Source organism: Grampus griseus (assembly GCF_964374135.1).
Source record: "Grampus griseus genome assembly, chromosome: 5".
NCBI lineage: Eukaryota > Metazoa > Chordata > Mammalia > Artiodactyla > Delphinidae > Grampus > Grampus griseus.
In genome coordinates, this window is record NC_138998.1 from 77,455,905 (window position 1) to 77,478,614 (window position 22,710).

The 22,710-nt window shown below is 37.9% G+C and overlaps 2 protein-coding genes across 4 annotated transcripts in view; one reads left to right on the forward strand and one right to left on the reverse strand.

Annotated features, from left to right (window-relative positions):
- GTF2E1 (general transcription factor IIE subunit 1) overlaps positions 1 to 19,238 on the reverse strand; it is a 34,832-nt gene extending 15,594 nt beyond the window's left edge. The window contains exons 1-2 of one of the 3 annotated variants that reach the window (XM_082655155.1): positions 19,196 to 19,238; positions 14,144 to 14,621 (exon numbers count right to left, since the gene is read on the reverse strand). In XM_082655155.1, coding sequence (XP_082511281.1) covers positions 14,144 to 14,591 — 448 coding nt within the window. In that variant the 5' untranslated portion in view covers positions 14,592 to 14,621; positions 19,196 to 19,238. Of the gene's footprint in view, positions 1 to 14,143; positions 14,622 to 16,591; positions 16,677 to 19,012; positions 19,094 to 19,195 lie in introns of those variants that run through there. The other 2 variants (XM_082655156.1, XM_082655157.1) reach the window with 2 other exon arrangements.
- A 214-nt stretch (positions 19,239 to 19,452) lies between these two features.
- Positions 19,453 to 22,710, forward strand: part of RABL3 (RAB, member of RAS oncogene family like 3) — a 38,743-nt gene continuing 35,485 nt past the window's right edge. Inside the window, exon 1 of the mRNA XM_082654372.1 lies at positions 19,453 to 19,528. Within this exon, the coding sequence (XP_082510498.1) occupies positions 19,483 to 19,528 (46 nt within the window). The 5' untranslated portion in view covers positions 19,453 to 19,482. The remainder of the gene's footprint in view (positions 19,529 to 22,710) is intronic.

Genomic DNA, 22,710 nt, shown 5'->3' on the forward strand with positions numbered 1-22,710 from the left:
AGAGTAAATTCACCGTACCATCCTGAATTACACATCCCTTTCCTAACCTCCTATCATCCCTGCCAGCTACAATTTAGCAAACTTTTCCCATGTATATACATAGGTTCTAACTTTTAAAAATATGGAACAGGAGAGGATTTGTAACAAAAAATTTATTTAACATTAAATGTGCATCACATGCCTGGCATTGACTCAGCTGAGTCTTAATGTATCAGGTTTGCAAGAAGGATTAAAATATATCCAGATGTAGATAATTACCAGGCATTGAAAATAGGGAGAAAAAAGATCTTTTAAAAATAGATATTTCAAAACTATATTTTAGGGTTGTCCATGCAGTAGTATATGAATGTCCCAATTCTATGACTCAGGACTCTTTTAGTGAAGTTAAGTTATTACTCCAAAATGAGAAAAGAAATAGAGACCTACTTGTTGGGATGAGAGGGAAAGAAGAGGGACAGTGAGGGGAAAGAGGGCCATACAATTTTAAGTTTCTCCCAAAATAAGAAATGTAAAAATAAAAATAAATGTAAAAATAGAAAGGAATCAAGAGACATGGGGGAGGGGAGAGAAGGGACTGGGAACAAAAGGAAAAAGAAAACAAAACAGTAATGTTCAACAAAAGTCAAACTTAACACTTTCCTTTGCTAAACACAGAAAAAGAAAATTCAGGTAGTGTCTATTATGCTGGCCAACGTCTTCTACTTAACTGTTTACTCATCATTTTAATTATGTGAGTATTCAGTCAAGGGAACAATGAATAAATACAGGTAAAACCAAACTGGAAAAAAATGTTTCTCCTCCTTAGTTTAACAAGAAGAAAATGCTTTGGAAATTTATCATAACTGAGGAAAAGGGAAGAGGACATTATGGGTCAAATCCCCAAATAATTAGATATTACTTGGATTGTGGTTCTTCCTTCTTCGCTCCAAAATACACAATGAATAGGCATCAGCTAATGCCTAGAGTTCACCGTCAAAGATTTATCAAACATATTAATTGCAACTGGAATATTACTCAGCCATTTTCCTACCAAAAATAAAATCAATCAATCAATCAAAATAAAAGAAGCCCAATTGTTTTGATATGCTACAGGTGCTGCAGTGCTGAAGCAGGAGTCATGCTGCAGCCCAAGTCCTCAAGGCTGGCCAAAGAAACAGGCAGGATCAAACCTTCCCTGCTGCAGAGTTCTCAATCCAACATGGCACAATTAACATACCAAGGATTTCCCACATTCTGCCTCCCTAAATCTTGCTAATCATCTTCTGAGCTGCTTTTTTGGAGCTCACATTCTACTGGGGAGTAGTCAAGACAAAAAATAACATCAGAGGTTGATAAGTATAATAAAGAAAAACAAAGCAGGTGGCCTCCTACAATGAGTTTGGGAGTGTTCCTCCCCCTGCTATATTTTGGAAGAGTTTGAGAAGGATAGCTGTTAGCTCTTCTCTAAATGTTTGATAGAATTCACCTGTGAAGCCATCTGGTCCTGGGCTTTTCTTTGTTGCAAGATTTGTAATCACAGTTTCAATTTCAGTGTTTGTGATTGGTCTGTTCATATTTTCTATTTCTTCCTGGTTCACTCTCAGAAGGTTGTGCATTTCGAAGACTGTCCACTTCTTCCAGGTTGTCCATTTTATTGGCATATAGTTGCTTGTAGTAATCTCTCATGATCCTTTGTATTCCTGCAGTGTCAGTTGTTACTTCCCCTTTTTCATTTCTAATTTGATTGATTTGGCTTCTCCCTTTTCTTCTTGATGAGTCTGGCTAATGGTTTATCAATTTTGTTTATCTTCTCAAAGAACCAGCTTTTAGTTTTATTGATCTTTGCTATCGTTTCCTTCATTTCTTTTTCATTTATTTCTGATCTGATCTTTATGATTTCTTTCCTTCTGCTAACTTTGGGGGTTTTTTGTTCTTTTTTCTCTAATTGCTTTAGGTGTAAGGTTAGGTTGTTTATTTGAGATGTTTCTTGTTTCTTAAGGTACGATTGAATTGCTATAAACTTCCCTCTTAGAACTGCTTTTGCTGCATCCCATAGGTTTTGGGTTGTCGCGTTTTCACTGTCATTAGTTTCTAGGTATTTTTTGATTTCCTCTTTGATTTCTTCAGTGATCTCTTGGTTATTAAGTAGTGTATTGTTTAGCCTCCATGTGTTTGTATATTTTACAGATTTTTTCCTGTAATTGATATCTAGTCTCATAGCATTGTGGTCAGAAAAGATACGTGATACGATTTCAATTTTCTTAAATTTACCAAGGCTTGACTTGTGACACAAGATGTGATCTATCCTGGAGAATGTTCCATGAGCACTTGAGAAGAATGCGTATTCTGTTGTTTTTGGGTGAAACGTCGTATAAATATCAAGTCCATCTTGTTTAATGTATCATTTAAAGCTTGTGCTTCCTTATTTATTTTCATTTGGGAAGATGTGTCCATTGGTAAAAGTGGGGTGTAAAATTCCCCTACTATGATCGTGTTACTGTCAATTTCTCCTTTTATGGCTGTTAGCATTTGCCTTATGTATTGAGGTGCTCCTATTTTGGGTGCATAAATATTTACAATTGTTATATTTTCTTCTTGGATTGATCCCTTGATCATTATGTAGTGTCCTTCTTTGTCTCTTATAATAGTCTTTGCTTTAAAGTCTATTTGGTCTGATATGAGAATTGCTACTCCAGCTTTCTTCTGATTTCCACTTGCATGGAATATCTTTTTCCATCCTCTCACTTTGAGTCTGTATGTGTCCCTAGGTCTGAAGTGGGTTTCTTGTAGACAACATATATATGGGCCTCGTTTTTGTACCCATTCAGCCAGTCTATGTCTTTTGGTTGGATCATTTAATCCATTTACATTTAAGATAATTATCGAGGCCACCATCACCCTGATACCAAAACCAGACAAAGATGTCACAAAAAAAGAAAATTAGAGATCGGTATCACTGATGAACATAGATGCAAAAATCCTCAACAAAATACTAGCAAACAGAATGCAACAGCACATTAAAAGGATCATACACCATGATCAAGTGGGGTTTATCCCAGGAATACAAGGATTCTTCAATATACCCAAATCAATCAATGTGATACACCATGTTAACAAACTGAAGGAGAAAAACCATAAGATCATCTCAATAGATGCAGAGAAAGCTTATGACAAAATTCAACACCCATTTATTACAAAAACCCTCCAGAAAGTAGGCATAGAGGGAACTTACGTCAACATAATAACGGCCATATATGACATACCCACAGCCAACATCGTCCTCAATGGTGAAAAACTGAAACTATTTCCACTAAGATCAGGAACAAGTCAAGGTTGCCCACTCTCACCCCTATTATTCAATATAGTTTGGGAAGTTTTAACCACAGCCATCAGAGAAGAAAAAGAAATAAAAGGAATCCAAGTCAGAAAAGAAGAAGTAAAGCCGTCACTATTTGCAGATGACATGATACTATACATAGAGAATCCTAAAGATGCTACCAGAAAACTACTAGAGCTAATCAATGAATTTGGTAAAGTAGCAGGATACAAAATTAATGCCCAGAAATCTCTTGCATTCCTATACACTAATGATGAAAAATCTGAAAGAGAAATTAAGGAAACACTCCCATTTACCACTGTAACAAAAAGAATAAAATACCTAGGAATAAACCTACCTAAGGAGACAAAAGACCTGTATACAGAAAATTATAAGACACTGATGAAAGAAATTAAAGATGATACAAACAGATGGAGAGATATACCATGTTCTTGGATTGGAAGAATCAACATTGTGAATACGACTATACTACCCAAAGCAATCTACAGATTCAATGCAATCCCTATCAAACTACCAATGGCATTTTTCACAGAACTAGAACAAAAAATTTCACAATTTGTATGGAAACCCAAAAGACCCCAAATAGCCAAAGCAATCTTGAGAAAGAAAAACGGGATCTGGAGGAATCAGGCTCCCTGACTTCACACTATAGTACAAAGCTACATTAATCAAGACAGTATGGTACTGGCACAAAAACAGAAATATAGATCAATGGAACAGGATAGAAAGCACAGAGATTAAAGCACGAACATATGGTCACCTTATATTTGATAAAGGAGGGAAGAATATACAATGGAGAAAAGACAGCCTCTTCAATAAGTGGTGCTGGGAAAACTGGACAGCTACATGTAAAAGAATGACATTAGAACACTCCCTAACACCATACAGAAAAATAAGCTCAAAATGGATTAAAGACCTAAATGTAAGGCCAGAAACTATCAAACTCTTAGAGGAAAACATAGGCAGAACACACTATGACATAAATCACAGCAAGATCCTTTCTGACCCACCTCCTAGAGAAATGGAAATAAAAACAAAAATAAACAAATGGGACCTAATGAAACTTCAAAGCTTTTGCACAGCAAAGGAAACCATAAACAAGACAAAAGGACAACCCTCAGAATGGGAGAAAATATTTGCAAATGAAGCAACTGACAAAGGATTAATCTCCAAAATATACAAGCAGCTCATGAAGCTCAATATCAAAAAAACAAACAACCCAATCCAAAAACGGGCAGAAGACCTAAATAAACATTTCTCCAAGGAAGATATACAGATTGCCAACAAACACTTGAAAGAATGCTCAACATCATTAATCATTAGAGAAATGCAAAGCAAAACTACAATGAGGTATCATCTCACACCTATCATAATGGCCATCTTTAAAAATCTAGAAACAATAAATGCTGGAGAGGGTGTGGAGAAAAGGGAACCCTCATACACTGTTGGTGGAAATGTAAATTGATACAGCCACTATGGAGAACAGTATTGAGGTTCCTTAAAAAACTAAAAATACAACTACCATACGACCCAGCAATCCCACTACTTGACATATACCCTGAGAAAACTATAATTCAAAAAGAGTTATGTACCACAACGTTCATTGCAGCTGTATTTACAATAGCCAGGACATGGAAGCAACCTAACTGTCCATCGACAGATGAATGGATAAAGAAGATGTGGCACATATATACAATGGAATATTACCTAGCCATAAAAAGAAACGAAATTGAGTTATTTGTAGTGAGGTGGATGGACCTAGAGTCTTTCATACAGAGTGAAGTTAAGTCAGAAAGAGAAAAATAAATACCGTATGCTAACACATATATGGAATCTTAAAAAAAAAAAAAAACGGTTTTGAAGATCCTAGGGGCAGGACAGACATAAAGACGCAGACATAGAGAATGGATTTGAGGACACGGGAAGGGGAAGGGTAAGCTGTTATGAAGTGAGAGAGTGGCATGGGCTTATATATAATACCAAATGTAAAATAGATAGCTAGTGGGAAGCAGCCACATAGCACAGGGAGATCAGCTCAGTGCTTTGTGACCACCTGGGGGGTGGGATAGGGAGGGTGGGAGGGAGACGCAAGAGGGAGGAGATATGGGGATATATGTAAAAGTATAGCTGGTTCACTTTGTTATAAAGCAGAAACTAACACACCATTGTAAAGCAATTATACTCCAATAAAGATGTTTAAAAAAAAAGAGATAATGGCTTAATGTTTCTAGACAATTCTATGAAAAAAATTTGAGTAAATGTTTTTTACTTCCCCTCACTCAAGAAGCTTCCAGGAAAAACAAAACAAAACAGAAGACAATTCACAGTTCCATGTTAAAACCAAGTTACTGGGACTAGAATCACTAGGATTTTACTGAAATAAAGAGGAAACAAACTTCAAGACACATCACTAATATATGGTATTAATTTTATCACTCTGTAAAAATCCAACCACTGTATATATCTTAGGAGTCAAATTTGGACGTTGGTTCCCCTCTCACTGAATATTTTATAGATTATGTATATATGAGGAAAGGGAGTAAACTGGAGAGCTTGGGAAAATAAGACTGCCAAGAATCCTAAATATTATTCCCCATTATGCCACAATGTGTTTCTGAATACGGCCTAATTCAACATAGCATATTTTCTATACGAACACTACTATAACAAGGTGTTTCAGTTCCTAACCTAGGATTTCAAATTAACCAAAGTGACTAACATTATCTTCTAAAAGCAGTGATAAAACATCCCCAAGCTTCTCTATACTTTTAAAATGTCAACTATTCTCCAAATCAAAGGGTGCTTTGAAATTAGAGTTGAAAGAAACCATATATGGTATAGAATAGACTGAACTTATCATTTTACATATCCTTAAAAAAGACCTACAATGATTATTGGATTTGCCCAGGGAATAGTTACTAACATAGCCCAAGATTGGAAGCCAGCCATGGCTCTGGAATCCTAATACACTGTCACTTTGCTGTCTTATAGCCACTGCTTAAAAAACAAAACAAGATAAAAAAAACCCTCTGAAAATGACATACCCACTGAAAACACTGATTACACAAAAAGACCCAATGTAATAAGTGCTCTGAAAAACCCTTACAATACTAACATAAGTTGGTCAAGCATTAATAACCAGAGCTGTTATAACAACAAAATATTTAATTAAGAATCACCTTCCCTGGGCTTCCCTGGTGGCTCAGTGGTTGAGAGTCCGCCTGCCGATGCAGGGGACATGGGTTCGTGTCCCGGTCCGAGAAGATCCCACATGCCGCGGAGCGGCTAGGCCCGTAAGCCATGGCCACTGAGCCTGCGCGTCTGGAGCCTGTGCTCCGCAGCGGGAGAGGCCACAACAGCCCGCGTATCCCAAAAAAAAAAAAAAAGAATCACCTTCCCTGTGGAGGCCTGGTGTGCAATGGCTACAAACACAGCCTCCTGGGCGGTGTACAGCCTGTTGCTTATACAGGTTGCCCTAAGGGACCTTGGAGACAGCCCTTTCCGGTGGACATTCATGTCTGGATGCTGTCCCCAATCTGGACTCCAGACAAGTATGTACAGTGGCTAGGGTCCACATTGGCCAAGTCATAAATCCATCCACACCAAGCTGAACAAGGAGCACGTGACTGAGGCCCAACTCACGGCCAAGTTCATGTTCCCTGGCCACCAGGAGATCCACATCTCCAAGAACTGGGGATTTACTAAGTTTAATGCAGATGAATATGAAAACATGGCGGCAGAAAAGCGGCTCATCCCAGATGGCTGTGGGGTCAAATACATCCCTAGTTGTGGTCTCCTGGACAAACGGCTCTCACTCATGACAGCTTTGGCACTGTCCCCTCCTTACTCATGCCCACCAATAAATCCTACTTTCCTGTCCAAAAAAAAAGAAATCACCTTTCTTTCTCAGATTTCAAAAAGGCTTATGGAGGAGGGAGGGTGAGGTGGGGTTGGAGACATAAAGTGAAACGTTATATAATCATAAAACTTACCAGTTGTCAACACAGAGAAAGGTGGAGAGAATAGGGACTGGGTTGCGCGGGAGACCATAGAGAAGAAAAACTAGGTTTGCCATTTTAGTCTATCTATTTTTCTGTCAGTTGAGTCTTCAACAAGTTTACATTCATATATTACTTACGTATTTTTAGAAGAAAGAAAACAAATGTTATTTTGAATTCTCCAAAAGCACTCAACTCCCTTTAATACACAAAAGTTACACAGTCATTCTTAGGATATTCTTTGAAAGCACTATCAAGTCCTCTGTTAAACCTTTTATAACTCAAAATGTTCAGGGGTATATATATTAAAATGTTAAGCCAAATACTGAAGTCTCAAAAAGTCACCCTTTATTCTAATTTCCAAACTTATTTTATAAAGCAAATTTCTTCAGTTTAATTGGGCAAGGGGAAGTGTGTGAAAAAAGGAATTGCTATTATAAAATAATAACAGACATGAGAGGAGCATAGTTAAATATTTTATATAATTATTTTACCTATAATAAAATGGAATTTGAAAAATCATCCTTTAGCGATTCCCTGCAGAACATATAACACTGTAAAATACTCATTTGCATGCAAAAGGAAAAAAATAGAAGTACGTTTAATGTATTTTTAATTTCAGAAGATCTCAAATGTATTCATAATGTACCCAATACAACTCTACCCCCAAAACTCAATTTAATCAATGAAACTGGCTTCTGTCCTTCCTTAACTGAACACATCTAGGTTTGGCCTAATCATGCATTATTCCTAGATTCTGGAACTCATTATAAAGGGGAAAAAAAGTATTATGCCTGGGAGGGAAAACAATAAACTGAAGTGTGGTACTTGGGTAAATACTGAAGCTTATATCAATAATAAATTCTCTGAATTAGGCCCAAATCAAATTCATCTCAACATGCAGTGAGCAGGCAAAAAGTATGCGGTTTTGATATGACTATTTGAAAGACAATAATCAACAGAATGTTATATGCCAGCATCAAAACTAAAAAGCAACTTTTCACAAATAAGTTTGTTCCTATGTAATCAGCTTCAAAATACAAAAAAGATAAAACACAGATGATTTTTTTTTTAAGTTTTCAAACCCTTAAAACCAAGAGCAACAAAAGTTTTAAATAATGAGCCCTAAAGCTTTTGGTGGAAAGTGAAGGGTAGCAGAGAGAAGACATCTGTTTCTTACTATTTTTCCATAACTAGTTTTTTGTGTTTTTTTTAACTCATTCTAGTAATCACCTTCCTTCTGTCCCATTATCAGCCTCCTCAAAATCCACACCACTGAGCTTTCCAGTATAGTTTCTAATGAACCCATCCTGGGCAAAGATTCCAAACCAGCAACTGAGCAAAGTACTCCTAGAAAGATTTCTTTTAATGTTTGTTTGTCTGTGTTTTTAGCATTTCAGGAATTGGAAACACTGCTTATAAGACATCTTCTTGCCTTAAGTAGAGAGAGATGAAAACAGGAAAAAGCCTGCTCTATGAAGGTGAGCATGAAGGAAACAAGTCTTCAGAGGCTCATGAATACAGGACCCTGACAGTTTTAAAATGTTAGGTTAAAGGAACTGAAGAGGAATTTCAATGATGTGAGGATCAGGAAACTGATGTGTCTAAATCAAAAAGCATTCCTGCAGTCACAAGCAAAAGAGGGACTCGTGATTTAACACCAAACTTAGAAATGAATATCCCAAGTAGATAAGGACTTTACTTGAATATTGAGGGACTCAGAACTAACCACTGGAAGAGGTCTGTTTCCATTGTTGGCTTTTTTTTTTTTTTTTGCGGTACGCGGGCCTCTCACTGTTGTGGCCTCTCCCGTTGCGGAGCACAGGCTCCGAACACGCAGGCTCAGCGGCCATGGCTCACGGGCCTAGCTGCTCCGCGGCATGTGGGATCTTCCCGGACCGGGGCACAAACCCGTGTCCCCTGCATCGGCAGGCGAACTCTCAACCACTGCGCCACCAGGGAAGCCCTGTTGGCTATTTTTAAGAGTTATTTATTGGACACATTTTAGAGTCAGTTTTTAAAGACTTCTTTTACACTAATCCTAAAATCTACCTGACTCAAAGTCTTTTCCCTGGAGCCACACAAAAGCTGAATCTCCATGAAAGCTATCTTATCTTCCCCAGTACTCATTTAAAACATTCTGGAAATCTATATGGCCCTACATTTATTTATTACTTTGTAAGATCCTCCAAAACCTAGAGTATAACAGACATGTGTGTGTGTATCCACACACATTTGATGAGTTGAACTAGATAATCTCTTAGCTCCTATTTATAAGATTGTATTAAACAAACATTTATAAGATTCCTTTTTTTAAAATTTAACTTACTTCAAAGTTTATTTAAAATGGGATCCCCTGGTCTCTAGATGAATTCAGTAATAGGGGCTCCCAAACTATTTCTAATTCAAACACCTAACAATTTTACCCAACCCACAATAAAACTACATTGCCTTATGTGCCTTTACAGAAGCTATAAAACTATATTTTTTCACCTAATATTCCCACTGCTGAGAATCCTTAAGGAAAAACTTTAAAAACAAGAATAAAATGCTATATATATAAAAATATTCAGTGTCATATCTATACCAGCAAAAAAAAAAATACAAAGTGCCCCAAAGGAGTGGAAAGGAAAACAGGAGAGAAAATCACACCTAAAAACATATTTAGAACACTAGATAGAAACAGGAGAGTTGGTACATTAAGGGACCAAGAGATCACAAACTATTCTTGACTATGACTGTAATTATAAATAACACGTAAAAGGGTAGTGGTTTTGTCGTAATTTTTTCTATTCAAAAATTTTTCTGGCACCATGGTTACATAATTTTTAAATTAAAAATGGAAAATATAAAGCTATTTCCATATCATCTAACTTTAACACCTAAAAAGAAAATACAGGGCTTCCCTGGTGGCGCAGTGGTTGAGAGTCCGCCTGCCGATGCAGGGGACGCGGGTTCATGCCCCAGTCCGGGAGGATCCCGCATGCCGCGGAGCGGCTGGGCCTGCAGCAGTGAGAGGCCTGCGTACCACAAAAAAAAAAAGAAAAAGAAAAAAGAAGAAAATACAATCTCCCCCTCCCTTTTGGGGAAGCATGTTGCTGAATTTAACTCAGAAGTGTCATTAATGAAATCACTGTGGTTGAGATTGCTATAGTAGAAATGCTATGTCTCTTCACACAGTCAGAGCCTTGCTAAATCTAAAACATGCATTTATGAACCACAAGATGCTATTTAGCTGATTGATGGATTTCATGCCATGCTACCTTTGTTCTGATTACGTAAGACCCCCATATTTCAGAAAATAAAACAGCTGATTTTGCCTGATTAAGTTTCTGAAACCAGGGACTAGTGGGCAAAAGCTAGGCTCTTCCATTTTAATAAAATTAGCAGGTGGATGGACCTAGAGACTGTCATAAAGAGTGAAGTAAGTTAGAAAGAGAAAAACAAATACCGTATGCTAACACATATATATGGAATCAAAAAAAAAAAAAAAAGGTTCTGAAGAACCTAGGGGCAGGACAGGTATAAAGACACAGACGTAGAGAATGGACTTGAGGACACGGGGAGGGGGAAGGGTAAGCTGGGACGAAGTGAAAGAGTGGCATGGACATATATACACTACCAAATGTAAAACAGCTAGTGGAAAGCAGCCGCATAGCACAGGGGATCAGCATAGCACAGGGGATCAGCTCGGTGCTTTGTGTCCACCTAGAGGGGTGGGATAGGGAGGGTGGGAGGGAGATGCAAGAGGGAGGAGATTTGGGGATATATGTATATGTAGAGCTGATTCACTTTGTTATAAAGCAGAAACTAACACACCATTGTAAAGCAATTACAATAAAGATGTTAAAAATAAAATAAAATAAAATTAGCTATACATATCAAGCATCAAACATTGGGAGAGTTCAACCCCAGAACACCAAAGGCAAAATCTAAATGGAAAGTATGGAAAGAATCTACAATTTTCAGGAAAAAGAGAGGCGGGGGAGGGAAAAGCTATAAACTGAAGTAAGAAAATTGCTGGTTTATGTGTGAATTAATGCCGGTAAAACAATTCTTGCTGGACCCAATTTCCTGAGCCCAGAATTCCTGGATACTCATCTAGGAGTCACTACTCTCTGTCCAGTGGCAGAGTTGCCCATATACTTGAGTTAAGAACTTTTTATCAGGGAAGAAGTAAAGCCTAGAAGGCTTCAAATCTAATTCCTAAGTACCCCCAATTGCTAATATAAACCATAGTTTATAAACCTAACAACTGTTGACATTGGAATGGAGATAGAAGCCCATTAGATACCTCCATCACTGGTCAGAAACACCATCAATCTCCAATAGCAACCAAGAAATAGAACAGCTTTGTACAGCACTGGCTTTGAATGAAAACTGTAACTATTAATTTAAAGAGAGAATAAATATTACAGCAGAAAAACTTCCCTCCTCCTCTTCTGATACACATACCAAATGTTTATTTCTCGTCTTCTTCAAAATGACGGGGAGAGCAATGAATACTGAGCAAAACAGGAAGGGAACAGAGGGAAAAAGACCAAGATTTCTAAAGGGAATGTATAGAAGAACAAGGGAGGGTTGTCAAGGTACTAATAGTGGAAAAACAAAACAAAACCAGACTGACAAGGAGGTTGGGGGGTCTAATATCACCCAATTATCATATTCTCTCTGTAAAGGAAAGTCCAAATGAAAAACCAAATTATAATCAAAAGGCAAGTATATTCTCATAAAGAGGGTTCCCAATAATTAAGAATTTTCAATCATGGTATCTCAGGCTTCACTGAGACATAACTGCCAATTAAGTTGACTATTAGTGCTGGCTGTTCAGGGCATCCTCCCATGAGCGATACCAATGTAAAGTGACTTACTCTTGCTCTCCTGAACCCCTTCTTTCCACCATCATGTTGACCGTAACCCTCATATTAAGAAAACAGTCTCTGTTCAGACTGGCCACAAAACAACTGTTTCAGTTTTAGCTCTCTTTCATAATATGTTTTCACGCTCCCTACCCTATCTCAATTCCCTCACACAAATAATCTTGACTATATTTGGTCAGGCCATCTCTTCCACAAGCCACCTGTTAATTACAACTAATTTCATTCAGATACAAACCCTAGGTAAAATTCGAAGAGCATCATGAATCAAACTCCTAAATACTGATATATAAGTAATGGGATAACTTCCTTTTAGAAACTTCCATGAAATTAAATAAGAATCAAGTGATACGTAAATGTAGTAGAAGCATATTCCTTTAGATTACCCTCTCTGAGGGACTGGATAACACCTTCACTGCAGTCAAGAGTGACGAGGACGACCACTGTAACACCAACATCTGCAGAAAATCAAAAACCAAAACCCAGAGCTCCTTAAAGAAATCTGTTAGAGTGAATAGCAAAAATCATGAGACTTTTCTAGTCTATTTTGAAAGAGCTCCAGATATAGTCTACAACCCTCCTCTATAGTACACTCAAGCAATTCTTAGGATGGCTAAGATTTTCTCATAACCAAGACCTCTCCTAGTTAAGCCCTTTCAAGGTAAATAGTTAGGTTCAGACACATTAAACATTTAAGACAAATGTGAATTCTTTAAATGAATTTTCATCCAAGATGACTGCTTCACAGTAAATAAGGGGAAAAAAAAGTCATAGGCCATCACTGCTCTTTTTGTGAATAATCTTAATTGATATCAGCATTATTTCCCATTAAAATTTTTAAAAATTCTTTAAAGTGTACAATATATAACATATACAAAATTAAACATGTACACAAACCTGTAATTTTTTTATAATAAAACATTTCATGTGTAAAAGCTTAAATTATATTTTTCAGATAGTTATTTTAAAGTCAAATCTATGAACTAAAAAGTAACCTATACTCCTGAATTCAGCCGTAACAAAGGGACAATCTAACCTAACAGCTGTGATTCTTTCTATAGATTTTTACAAATTTTTAACACAAAATTGATCCACTTGAGTAATTAGTAAAACTATAGTCTCTTTTCCAGTTTACAAATAACAACATAACTACACAACCTAGCACTTTAAAGTGTCCCATGTTAATGTTAGACATGTATTTTTAGAAAAAACATGCTTTGTAGATTCTGTGTTGATTAGAAAAATCCTTAAAACTAAAGTATTTAATTAAATGAAGCAATTTATAACTCCTGTTGATGATTCGCTTCCATTAATGAATGGCTAAGAAACTAAATATCTGTTGTTAACTTGGAAAAAGTGCCCCTCTTATTTCATCTGGCTAACTTTTACTTATTTTTTAGGTCCCCGCTGTTTAAACTTCTTTGAGAGGCCTCCCCAAATCCACATTAGATGCCCTAGTTATGTCCTCCTAATAGCACTTTGCACTTCCACTAACAAAGCATTTAAGTTCTAATAATACGTATTTATTATAACTGTCTGGCAGTGACTGGCACAAGTAGGTACTCAAATATTTGTTGAATGAAGAGCTCAAAAGTAAACTTAGTAAAGTCAGAATAGCCTCAAAGTGGTAGAGAAAGTCAACCCTTTAGATTAGGCTGCAGTTGTAAATAAGGGACGGGGGTAGAAACAGAGGTAGAGGGCTATGGGTAAAAGAACAGTCCATGGACGAGTACTCCCTTGTAAAGGAGAAAGGCTTTGCAACAGCTTCTAAAAGTAGTATGACAGTCAAACAGGACATTAAGACTAAGAATAACTATATGCTTACTTACACCAATATATCCATTTTATAATGATATATATGATCAGTTTAAAAACTAGATGAATCAACTTAAGAAAAAGGTTACATACTGTAAAAAGTTACTTGAAAGATTCATAAACTGGAACAATCTCACCTGTCATGGGATCAAAGAGCTGATTAGCTTCTAAATCTGTAAAAGTACTACTACAGACGGGACATTTGAAGGAAGCCCGGTTGGTGGAATCTCTCTCATCAGTTTCAATCCTCCTTCTCATGTGGTCCAATTTATATTTTACCACATTAACAAGAGTACGATAATTGATAAAGTAGTAGTTGTGGCGAGTGGTTTTCCCATCTGCAGCAGTCTCTACCCTCATTCTGCACTTGATGAATTTGTCTCCCTTTAAATTATTCAAGACTGATCGAAGTTGCTTCCGATCAAACTTGAGCAGCTCCAGCATGTCCTCCTCTTTCACACAGGGGTTTCGGATCAAGATGTCCAAGGCCAAAGCATGCTCAATGCCATAAAACCCCCGGATCACATACTTGGCTAACCGCTTCAAAGCTGCAGGAACCTCGGTGAGGACATCTGGATCTGCCATCTTTAGCAGCAAACTTCAACTTTAAATGTACTGAATTCAGGAAAAAAAAGAGAAAATTAGCTAGGCATAAGGACAAAGTAATCATTTTAAATCTAGAATAATCAACCCATTAGGTAGTTGGTAATCGCTATTCTTGGAGTGCCACAAAGGTACTTACAACATTGTTTTTAAAAGACTTATAATGCTAAGCATTTAACAGAGAACAAGACTTTCCTCTAGAGTACACAAAAGATTACACCTTAAAAGCTTGACATATTTCTTAAATGGTTACTTTCATGACCTACTGTGTGTTTAATTCCAAAAATTAACATTACTTATAGCAATGATATACTATATCAAGCTCACTTTATTTCAGAAAGAGAAACTCAAAAATCTAAACGAAGTCTCATTATTCTTAATGCTACAGATCTTTGGGAATGCTGGGAAAAAAAAAAAAACCCTGAGAAACTTAGCAGTTAGCCTAGTTTTTTAAGTGCCTTTATTTCTTTTCTTGAGTAAAAATTTTCTACCAAGATAGATTCTAGGATGTTTTACATAGTCATGCTCTCACAATAAAATCACAACAAACCAATAAATGCCTAAGTAATCACCAGCTGGGATGTTTGGCAAAATTACTGTTATAAATCTGAAAGAAATTAACAATTATATCCAGACAGCTTTACCAACCTTGAAAAATTAAATGACCAAGTAAGCAAATGCTATACGGTTCTAAAAAACAGTAACAACAAACACCAAGATATCCTTAAATACTGGATCCCCTGCAGGACAAGTAGAAGCTAACTGTACCCAGAAAGCTGTCTTCTAGAAGCCCAAACTGGCATGGGCTAGACTTTCATGTGGTTGTTAAAAAGCCTGGGATTTGGAATTAGAGTCAGATAGCCTTGTTTAAGTGGCTGTGTGATCCTGAGCAAATCCCTTAACAACTTCAAGCCACACTTCACGCTCTGAGAAATAAGGATAATATCAACTACTTCAATGAGGTGGTTGTGATGAATAAATGAGAATGTAATGTGCTTAGGAAGCACCTGTTAATAAAGACACCATCTATATCAATTTAATACATCTCAAACTAAAAACGGCCAGGCACACAGACTATATCATACAGACTATATCAAATGAAATTTCCCTACACTATAAGGAAATTTTTAACAGCCTTCTGAATTATTTCCATAGGGAATCATAGTGTTATTAATACTAGTTTCTACTGAATCTTTTATTTAAAATCAGTAGTTATCAACCCTATCACCCTATTTTATAAGAAACAGTTTTATATCCACAGTACTATTCTAAAAAGATATTCCTAAATAACCAATGAATACACATATGGTGGGGGGAGGGTGGTTATAATACCCTACCTTTAATAAAGGAAAAATAAAAGGAAAGTCGGTTATATTTTGGATTGTGAATACTCAGGCATGACTATATATAAGAGATAACGAAGTAGCACCTAGGTCCAAACCTGTGGTCCTAGAGCCTTCCTGTCATCCCAAGGCTTAAGGATGCCAAGCAAGTGCCTGGGTTCAACACCAAAGTAGTAGTATAACACACTGCCATGTGCATTTTATTCTTTCCAATTTGGCCTATACACTGAACTTGAACCTAGTTTTTGGGTTTTTGTTTTGTTTTGTTTTACATGGTCAACAGTTGGCAGAACACAGTATGTGGCTTCGGAAACAGACCAAAGGATGGTAGACCAATGTCAAAGTAACCTACTTTTCCAGTATTATTTCCTACTATTGTACTCCCCTCCCTGACCTTCCACCCCATATACTCCATTTTCCGGGCCAATGGTTCTCAACCCTGGCTGTAAAGCAGAATCATCTGGGGAGCATTTAAAAATACCCACCCTGGGCCCCATTCCCAGAGATTCTGTTTCAGCTGGTCTGAGCAGGTCAGATTAGGCATCACACTAATTTTTAAAGCTCCTTAGGTGACTCTAATATACAGAATAAGTCCCTGACCACTGTTACCAACAAACTGGGTACCTGACTATTACATACCTGGCCAAAGCACATCCTGCATGGGGAGGGCCCTGTGCCACATCATTCAGCCTGTTACCTTTGCCTGAAACACCCTAGGGGGCCCTAAAGATTTGAGAAAGGGAGTGACATGAGGACTCTGCAGTCCAATAGTTTTAGGTTTTGAATCCCAGTTCCACCATTTCTTAGCCTGTGAACCTGGAAAGTTCTCAGCTTCAGTTTCATCAGATTAACAGTGCCTTCCTCATAGAGTTGATGTATGAGATTAAATGAGATAATTCATGTAAAGTGTTTGACTTTCAAGGCTGGCATCGTAAGAGTTCCATTAAGTACTGGCATACATAACAAGACTCCCTACTTAAAAAAGTGACTCTTACAACAATTTGAGAAATGGGCTGAAGTAAGTGAAAATGGAGGCACTGTGGAAACATTAAGAGTGATAGTAATCAAACCTAAACTACAAAAGACAAGAAAAAATTACAAGAGGACAGGATGAATGAAACTTATTAGAGGAACAAAATCAAAAGGACCCAATAATACATTGGAAATGGAGTTACAGAGTAGGGAAATTTTAAATAGCTATTTGGGGTTTTTCTCCCAAAATTTTATTGGGATAAAATATACATAACATAAAATTTACCGATTAAGTATTTTTAAGCAGACAGTTCAGTAATGTTAAATACATTCATAATGCTAACCAACTATCACCACCAACCACTTCCACAACTCTTTTCACCTTGTAAAACTGAAACATTATACCTATTAAACAATAACATATAGCTATTTGTTTTAAACCAGTGTAACTAGAAAAGTACTACTATGAGAAAGAGGTTAACACCTGAAGAGGAACAGGTTTGGAAGAAACGAGGCATTCATTCAGTTTTAGTTGCTTGTCTTTGAGGAAATAACACAGAATATTACTGTGAAGATGTCCTGCAGGTGGCTGAACAAATGAAACTGGAACTCAGCAAAGAAGTCATGCTGTGCCACCTTGTTCAAAATCTCTACACTCTAAAATCCTCCTTCCTGAACATTGTGTTCTCTCCTTCACTGCCTCTACTCCCTCAATTATGCCAAATCTCCTCAATCTCTGGATTTCATAATAGTGAGATGAGAGGTCTCAAACTGGTAGCCTGTGCCACATCGTTTGACTCAAAGAATGTTTTGAAAATTTTCTGAATTTGTGGTTAACATTAAAAATCATGAGATTTCACATCAATTTCAATTTTTTCAGGCCCTCTTGAGAACTGCAAATATCTGCAGAAAAAAATGAGACCATGTTCCCACATGGAAACAATTAGCTAAAGAGCAGCTGACATTTTTAAACAGGGAAGGAGCTTGGCTGGCCTCTGGAGACTTTGCAGTGTGTGACCTCTGGGGGCCAGGCCTTGTTTCTTCTTCTTAGCCTCAGAATCTATCAGTCACCTCCCAGCCTCACCTACCACCCTACAGCCCAGACCCCCAAAGGCAAGTTGGTTTTGCTTTTGAACCCTATGTATTCTAATCATACAAACACCGGGCAACAGAGTTGGAGAAACAAAGTTGAAATGAATGCATTCTCTGTGCTTGGTCTACCCTCCTCAGCTTTATCTCCGGCCACACTGGCATCCTCTCAATTCTGTGAGCCACACACGCGTTCCCTACTTCCAGGCCTTTGCACATGCTGTTTTCTCTGCTCCCACAGCTAAGCCCAAAGTCCCTTCTCCTAATCATCCTTCACATCTCAAATGACATTTCCTCAGAGACACCTTCTCAGACTTCCCTTAGTGGCTCAGAATGATCCCCCCCCCCTTCACATGTTCCCATAGTTCTTTCCCCTTCTTCGCTGCAGTGAATAGACTTATACTTTCTCCATGTCTACCTCGGAGACCAGGAGATTAATCTTGTTCACCACTGACTTTCCAACGTGCAGCACAGCTGGTCTAGTACTTCCATAAAACTTTCAATAGGTCTCGTAAAGCACCTTTTCTTCAAACATGCCCACCCTGCCAGCTTCCCCCCAATTCACTTCCTCCACTGCAGCTTCCAGAGTAGAAAAAGATAGGGTATTGGAAACCCTCTTCTTAAACTTCAAATGGTTTTAAGGAGGTGAAAGCATCAAATTCGTGATTGTAAAGGATTATGCTGACTGCAGCGTGTAAAAGAAGGAAGGAGTGGATGTGGGGAGTCCTGTCAGATTATTTCAGTATACTTCTATTCCAGTTCCAGAAGAACTTGGATTCTACACAACCAACTGGCTTTCTCGGCTACCATATTTCACGGTACTCTCCACGCCTTCATACATACAGTGGCATATCACCGCGAAACCTCCGGACAAGCTGGCCTCCACGAGCCCGGTAATGTTTACCTCCTCCCCACTGTGACACCCCGACACCCTAGATCCGCTCGGACTCTACCAGCTGAGTCCAGAGGCCACACTCGGCGCAGCCAAGCCCGTCCTACCCGAGGTCGCACATGGGCCGCTCCGGGTCAATAGTTCTTTGGAAACCAAGAAGAGAACCGAGTCAAGAGAGCAGCTAAGGGGGAGGAGGCTAGCTATGGAGAAAGGAGCGAAAAGGAGAAGACACCCTGAAAGGCGGCGCCGGGCCAGGGAACCGAGAACAAGGAACAGGGAACAAGGTTTACCAAGGCGAATCCTCGAACACTCCCACTACAGCTTCCCTCAGCGCCTCAACTACTGGTTTAAACGAGCCACGCCACTTGTGCGACAAGGAGAACGCCCTATTCCTGCGACCAGCTTTAGAAACCACCCGCTACTTTTAACTAGGCGGGCCAATCAGCACAGTGAGGCCTTCAATCAAGACAGTCACGCTCCTATTGGCCAATGACATTGAAGACTCCGCCTTCCAATCCCAGCTCTGATTGGCCTATAATCCCGGAATAGGCGTTAACCTCAGGAAGGCAGTGGCAAGATGGCGTCCTTGGATCGGGTGAAGGTACTGGTGTTGGGAGACTCAGGTGAGCCACTTAACCCACCTCTGGGGCTCCCGACACTTTTGAGTTATCCGAAAATCCTCCCCTTTCACTCTCCCTTTACACACACACCGACTAACTGACTCCGGCCCGTGGCTGAATTCCCTCTTAAGGCCTAAAGACTACACTTCCCAGAGGACTTTGCTCAATTTAACGGAGCGGCGGCATCGCAGGGGTAGGGGGCGCGGAGCCGGGGCCTTTCTCTGTTTTCGCTGGTTTCTACGTCGGTTTCCAGGGCGACCGAAGCCTAGTGATCCTTTGTTTTAAAAGATCTGCGGAGGTTGAGTGTTGTACTGGGCGCCGTGCTGAGACAGAAGTTCGGACCTTGCCTTTAATAGATTTTGTTAATTAAAGAAATCAAATGTGCACTAAGAAGAATGACACTGTTCCAAGTGCTTTGCATATATTAACTCATTTAATCCTGAGATCAGTCCTATTATCCCATTTCACAAATGACAAATCTCTTTTAAAGAGATGTAAATGACAGAACTAGTTTGAGCCGGGAGTCCACGTACTTAGAACACTAACCCATATTATTTCGTGAAGTATCAGGTGGTAGACCTGTTTTAGTCTCAACTGCGCTTCTTTTTTCTTTGTTCTGTTTAATCTTAATTGAAAAACTGTTATGTGCTAGGCTGGAAGAAATAGAAAAAATAAGATAAGGGCCATTTTAGGAAGCAGCTAGGACTTAATGCTGAGCCCAGTTTAATCCTAGTGTTAAAATTCTTACCTTGGACGCTTGAGAACAGGAGTTGAAGTCTGTGTTTCTATCTCCCCTTCACTATCCTGTTTCTCATACCCTCCACTCCTAAGCGTCTTAAGAACTTGGAATAAATGTTAACCTTGCATTTCATAGATGTGCTTTTCTGGAGTTGACCTTTGGATGTCTGCTTGAGCAAAGACGTTGTGTCAGATGCTTGGAGGTAGAGAGGACATACCCCAAAGAGCTTGAAAACTAGCCTTACCAAACTGAATAAAATTGGTGGGGGGAGGAGGTTGAGAACATTTTCACATTGCCTGAAGATTATTTGCATTGCAAAGTATTTTACAGAGAGCATTATTTAATATTCCCTTCAGAAAGTTGCATTATGAAATTCTATGAACATAATCCAATTTATGTCAACTTTAGCATGAAGTGGTGCTGAAGTTAATTTAATAAAAGCACTCAGTTTTACAGATAAAGAAAGCAACAGTGGTCTAAATGGGCTTCGTAGGAGTATCACCAAGTAGGATTTAGAAGAATCCAGAGCTAACACAGTTCTTCATGATATGTGAAGTGGGTGCTTTCTCTCATTTATAATTACCTTTCTATTGCATCTAACAATCGCTTCATGTTACATCTTGCTCAAACTAATCGATTTATTTTTTTCCCAAAAAAATTATTTCCCTATTATAATACATGGCAAATGCTGAATTAGGTGCTGGGGATATAATTGTGGAATCAATGCATTACACAACAGCATTGAATTGGCTGCTGTATTAAATGTGAAAAAGTGATCAGGCAGTTAGTAAGCCTTTTAAAATTATTATTATAGTTTAGTTGTAAAACAGAAGACAGAGCTATGCCCACCAGGAAAGTGATTGATCTTGTCACACATTCACTGTTGTTAGGCTATATGTGCAAAGTCAGTTATTGTCTTTTTATTAGTTCCCTTTTAACAATGATTTGCTGTCTTACAAGTTAGAATATACTTTTTACATTTCATCTGCCTTTGTATTTAAACTTCAAAGTTTACCTTGAATAAAGGCTCATTTCCCCTGTGAAATTTTGAAGATTTCGCAAATATATAAAGGAATGACTAGGGATTTAGAAATTTGTTTGTATCCCATAGAGATATTTGATAATTTAGTAAGGAATCCTGAAAGTCTCTCTAACATGCACACACTCTTTTCTCTTTGTTCCTTCATATGTAAGGGATGAGCTTAATACATTACCAGCTCTGTTTGGAGCTGGCATTTATTTGATTATATTGAACTTTTTTTCCCCAGCAAATCAAGTGCATTCTTTTGATCTAAGTTAGTTCTAATGATGAAAACATTGAATCAGAATTTTCCAAAATTCTTAAAGTTAACCACTATTCTTGGCACTTCTGTTGTTCTTACTGTTTAAAGTTCATCCCATGTTAGCTAACTCTTATCACCCAATGCAGTTAATTCATGGAGAGCTATACAATATTATTACATAGAACTGTTTACTCTGACACAGTTAAGCTTAACTAGAATTTCAAGACTTGTATCAAGCTGATAACTAAATGCCTAGTTATATTCCTCCAACATAAACAAACCTACATGCAAACACAAAAATCAACAATATGCCCTAAAGGCCATAGATATCAGATGCAATGCAGTAAATAAAATACAAAGCTCACTTTGAGTAGTCAAAAATCTTACGTGCCTGTATGTAAAAAAATAAAAGGAATGAAAGGGAAATCTGGGGAAATGTTTGGTTCAATTACATGAGCAGCTAGTATATGAAGAGGTCATGTAAATTGACAACAGTAAAACCTAGTAGATAAATGGGCGGAGCACATCAATAGATAATTCATAAGAGAGGAAAAACAACTGGTTAGCAAAGATGAACATAATGTGTATCTTTACCAGAAGGTAAAGAAATGCAGACTAAAGCAAGATGTCACTTTTTTTTCTCTTATAAGCTAACAAAGATGAAAAAGCAACTACATACTGTTGAGGTGCAACAAGACTTGCAGGCTTATGTGTATGGCGGGTGGCATAGTAACCAGATAAACATTGTCAATGTATATCAAGAACTTTCAATGTTGATTTCGGTTTACATATTAATTTCACTTCTGGGAAGGTATACTAATAAAATAATTTTAATTTTAAACGAAAGTGTAAACAGAAATCTTTTCTTAGCATAATGAAAAGTTCAAAGCACCCTAATACCTAATAATGAGAAAATGGTTACATAAATCATTATGTCTCCTCTCTGAACTACTATGGAGACATTAAAAATATTTATGAAGATTCTGTAATAACATGGAAATTTTTAGCCACTAAATAAGTACTAATTAAGGCCCTCTCTGAGTACTGGAAATAAAAAATGAGTAAAACCCAGTCCCAGGCCTCAAAGAATTTAAAATCAAGCAGAGTGAGTAAACTCTATAAACAAGCAAGTGTAATAGTGTATTTTAAGTGCTCTATAGAAA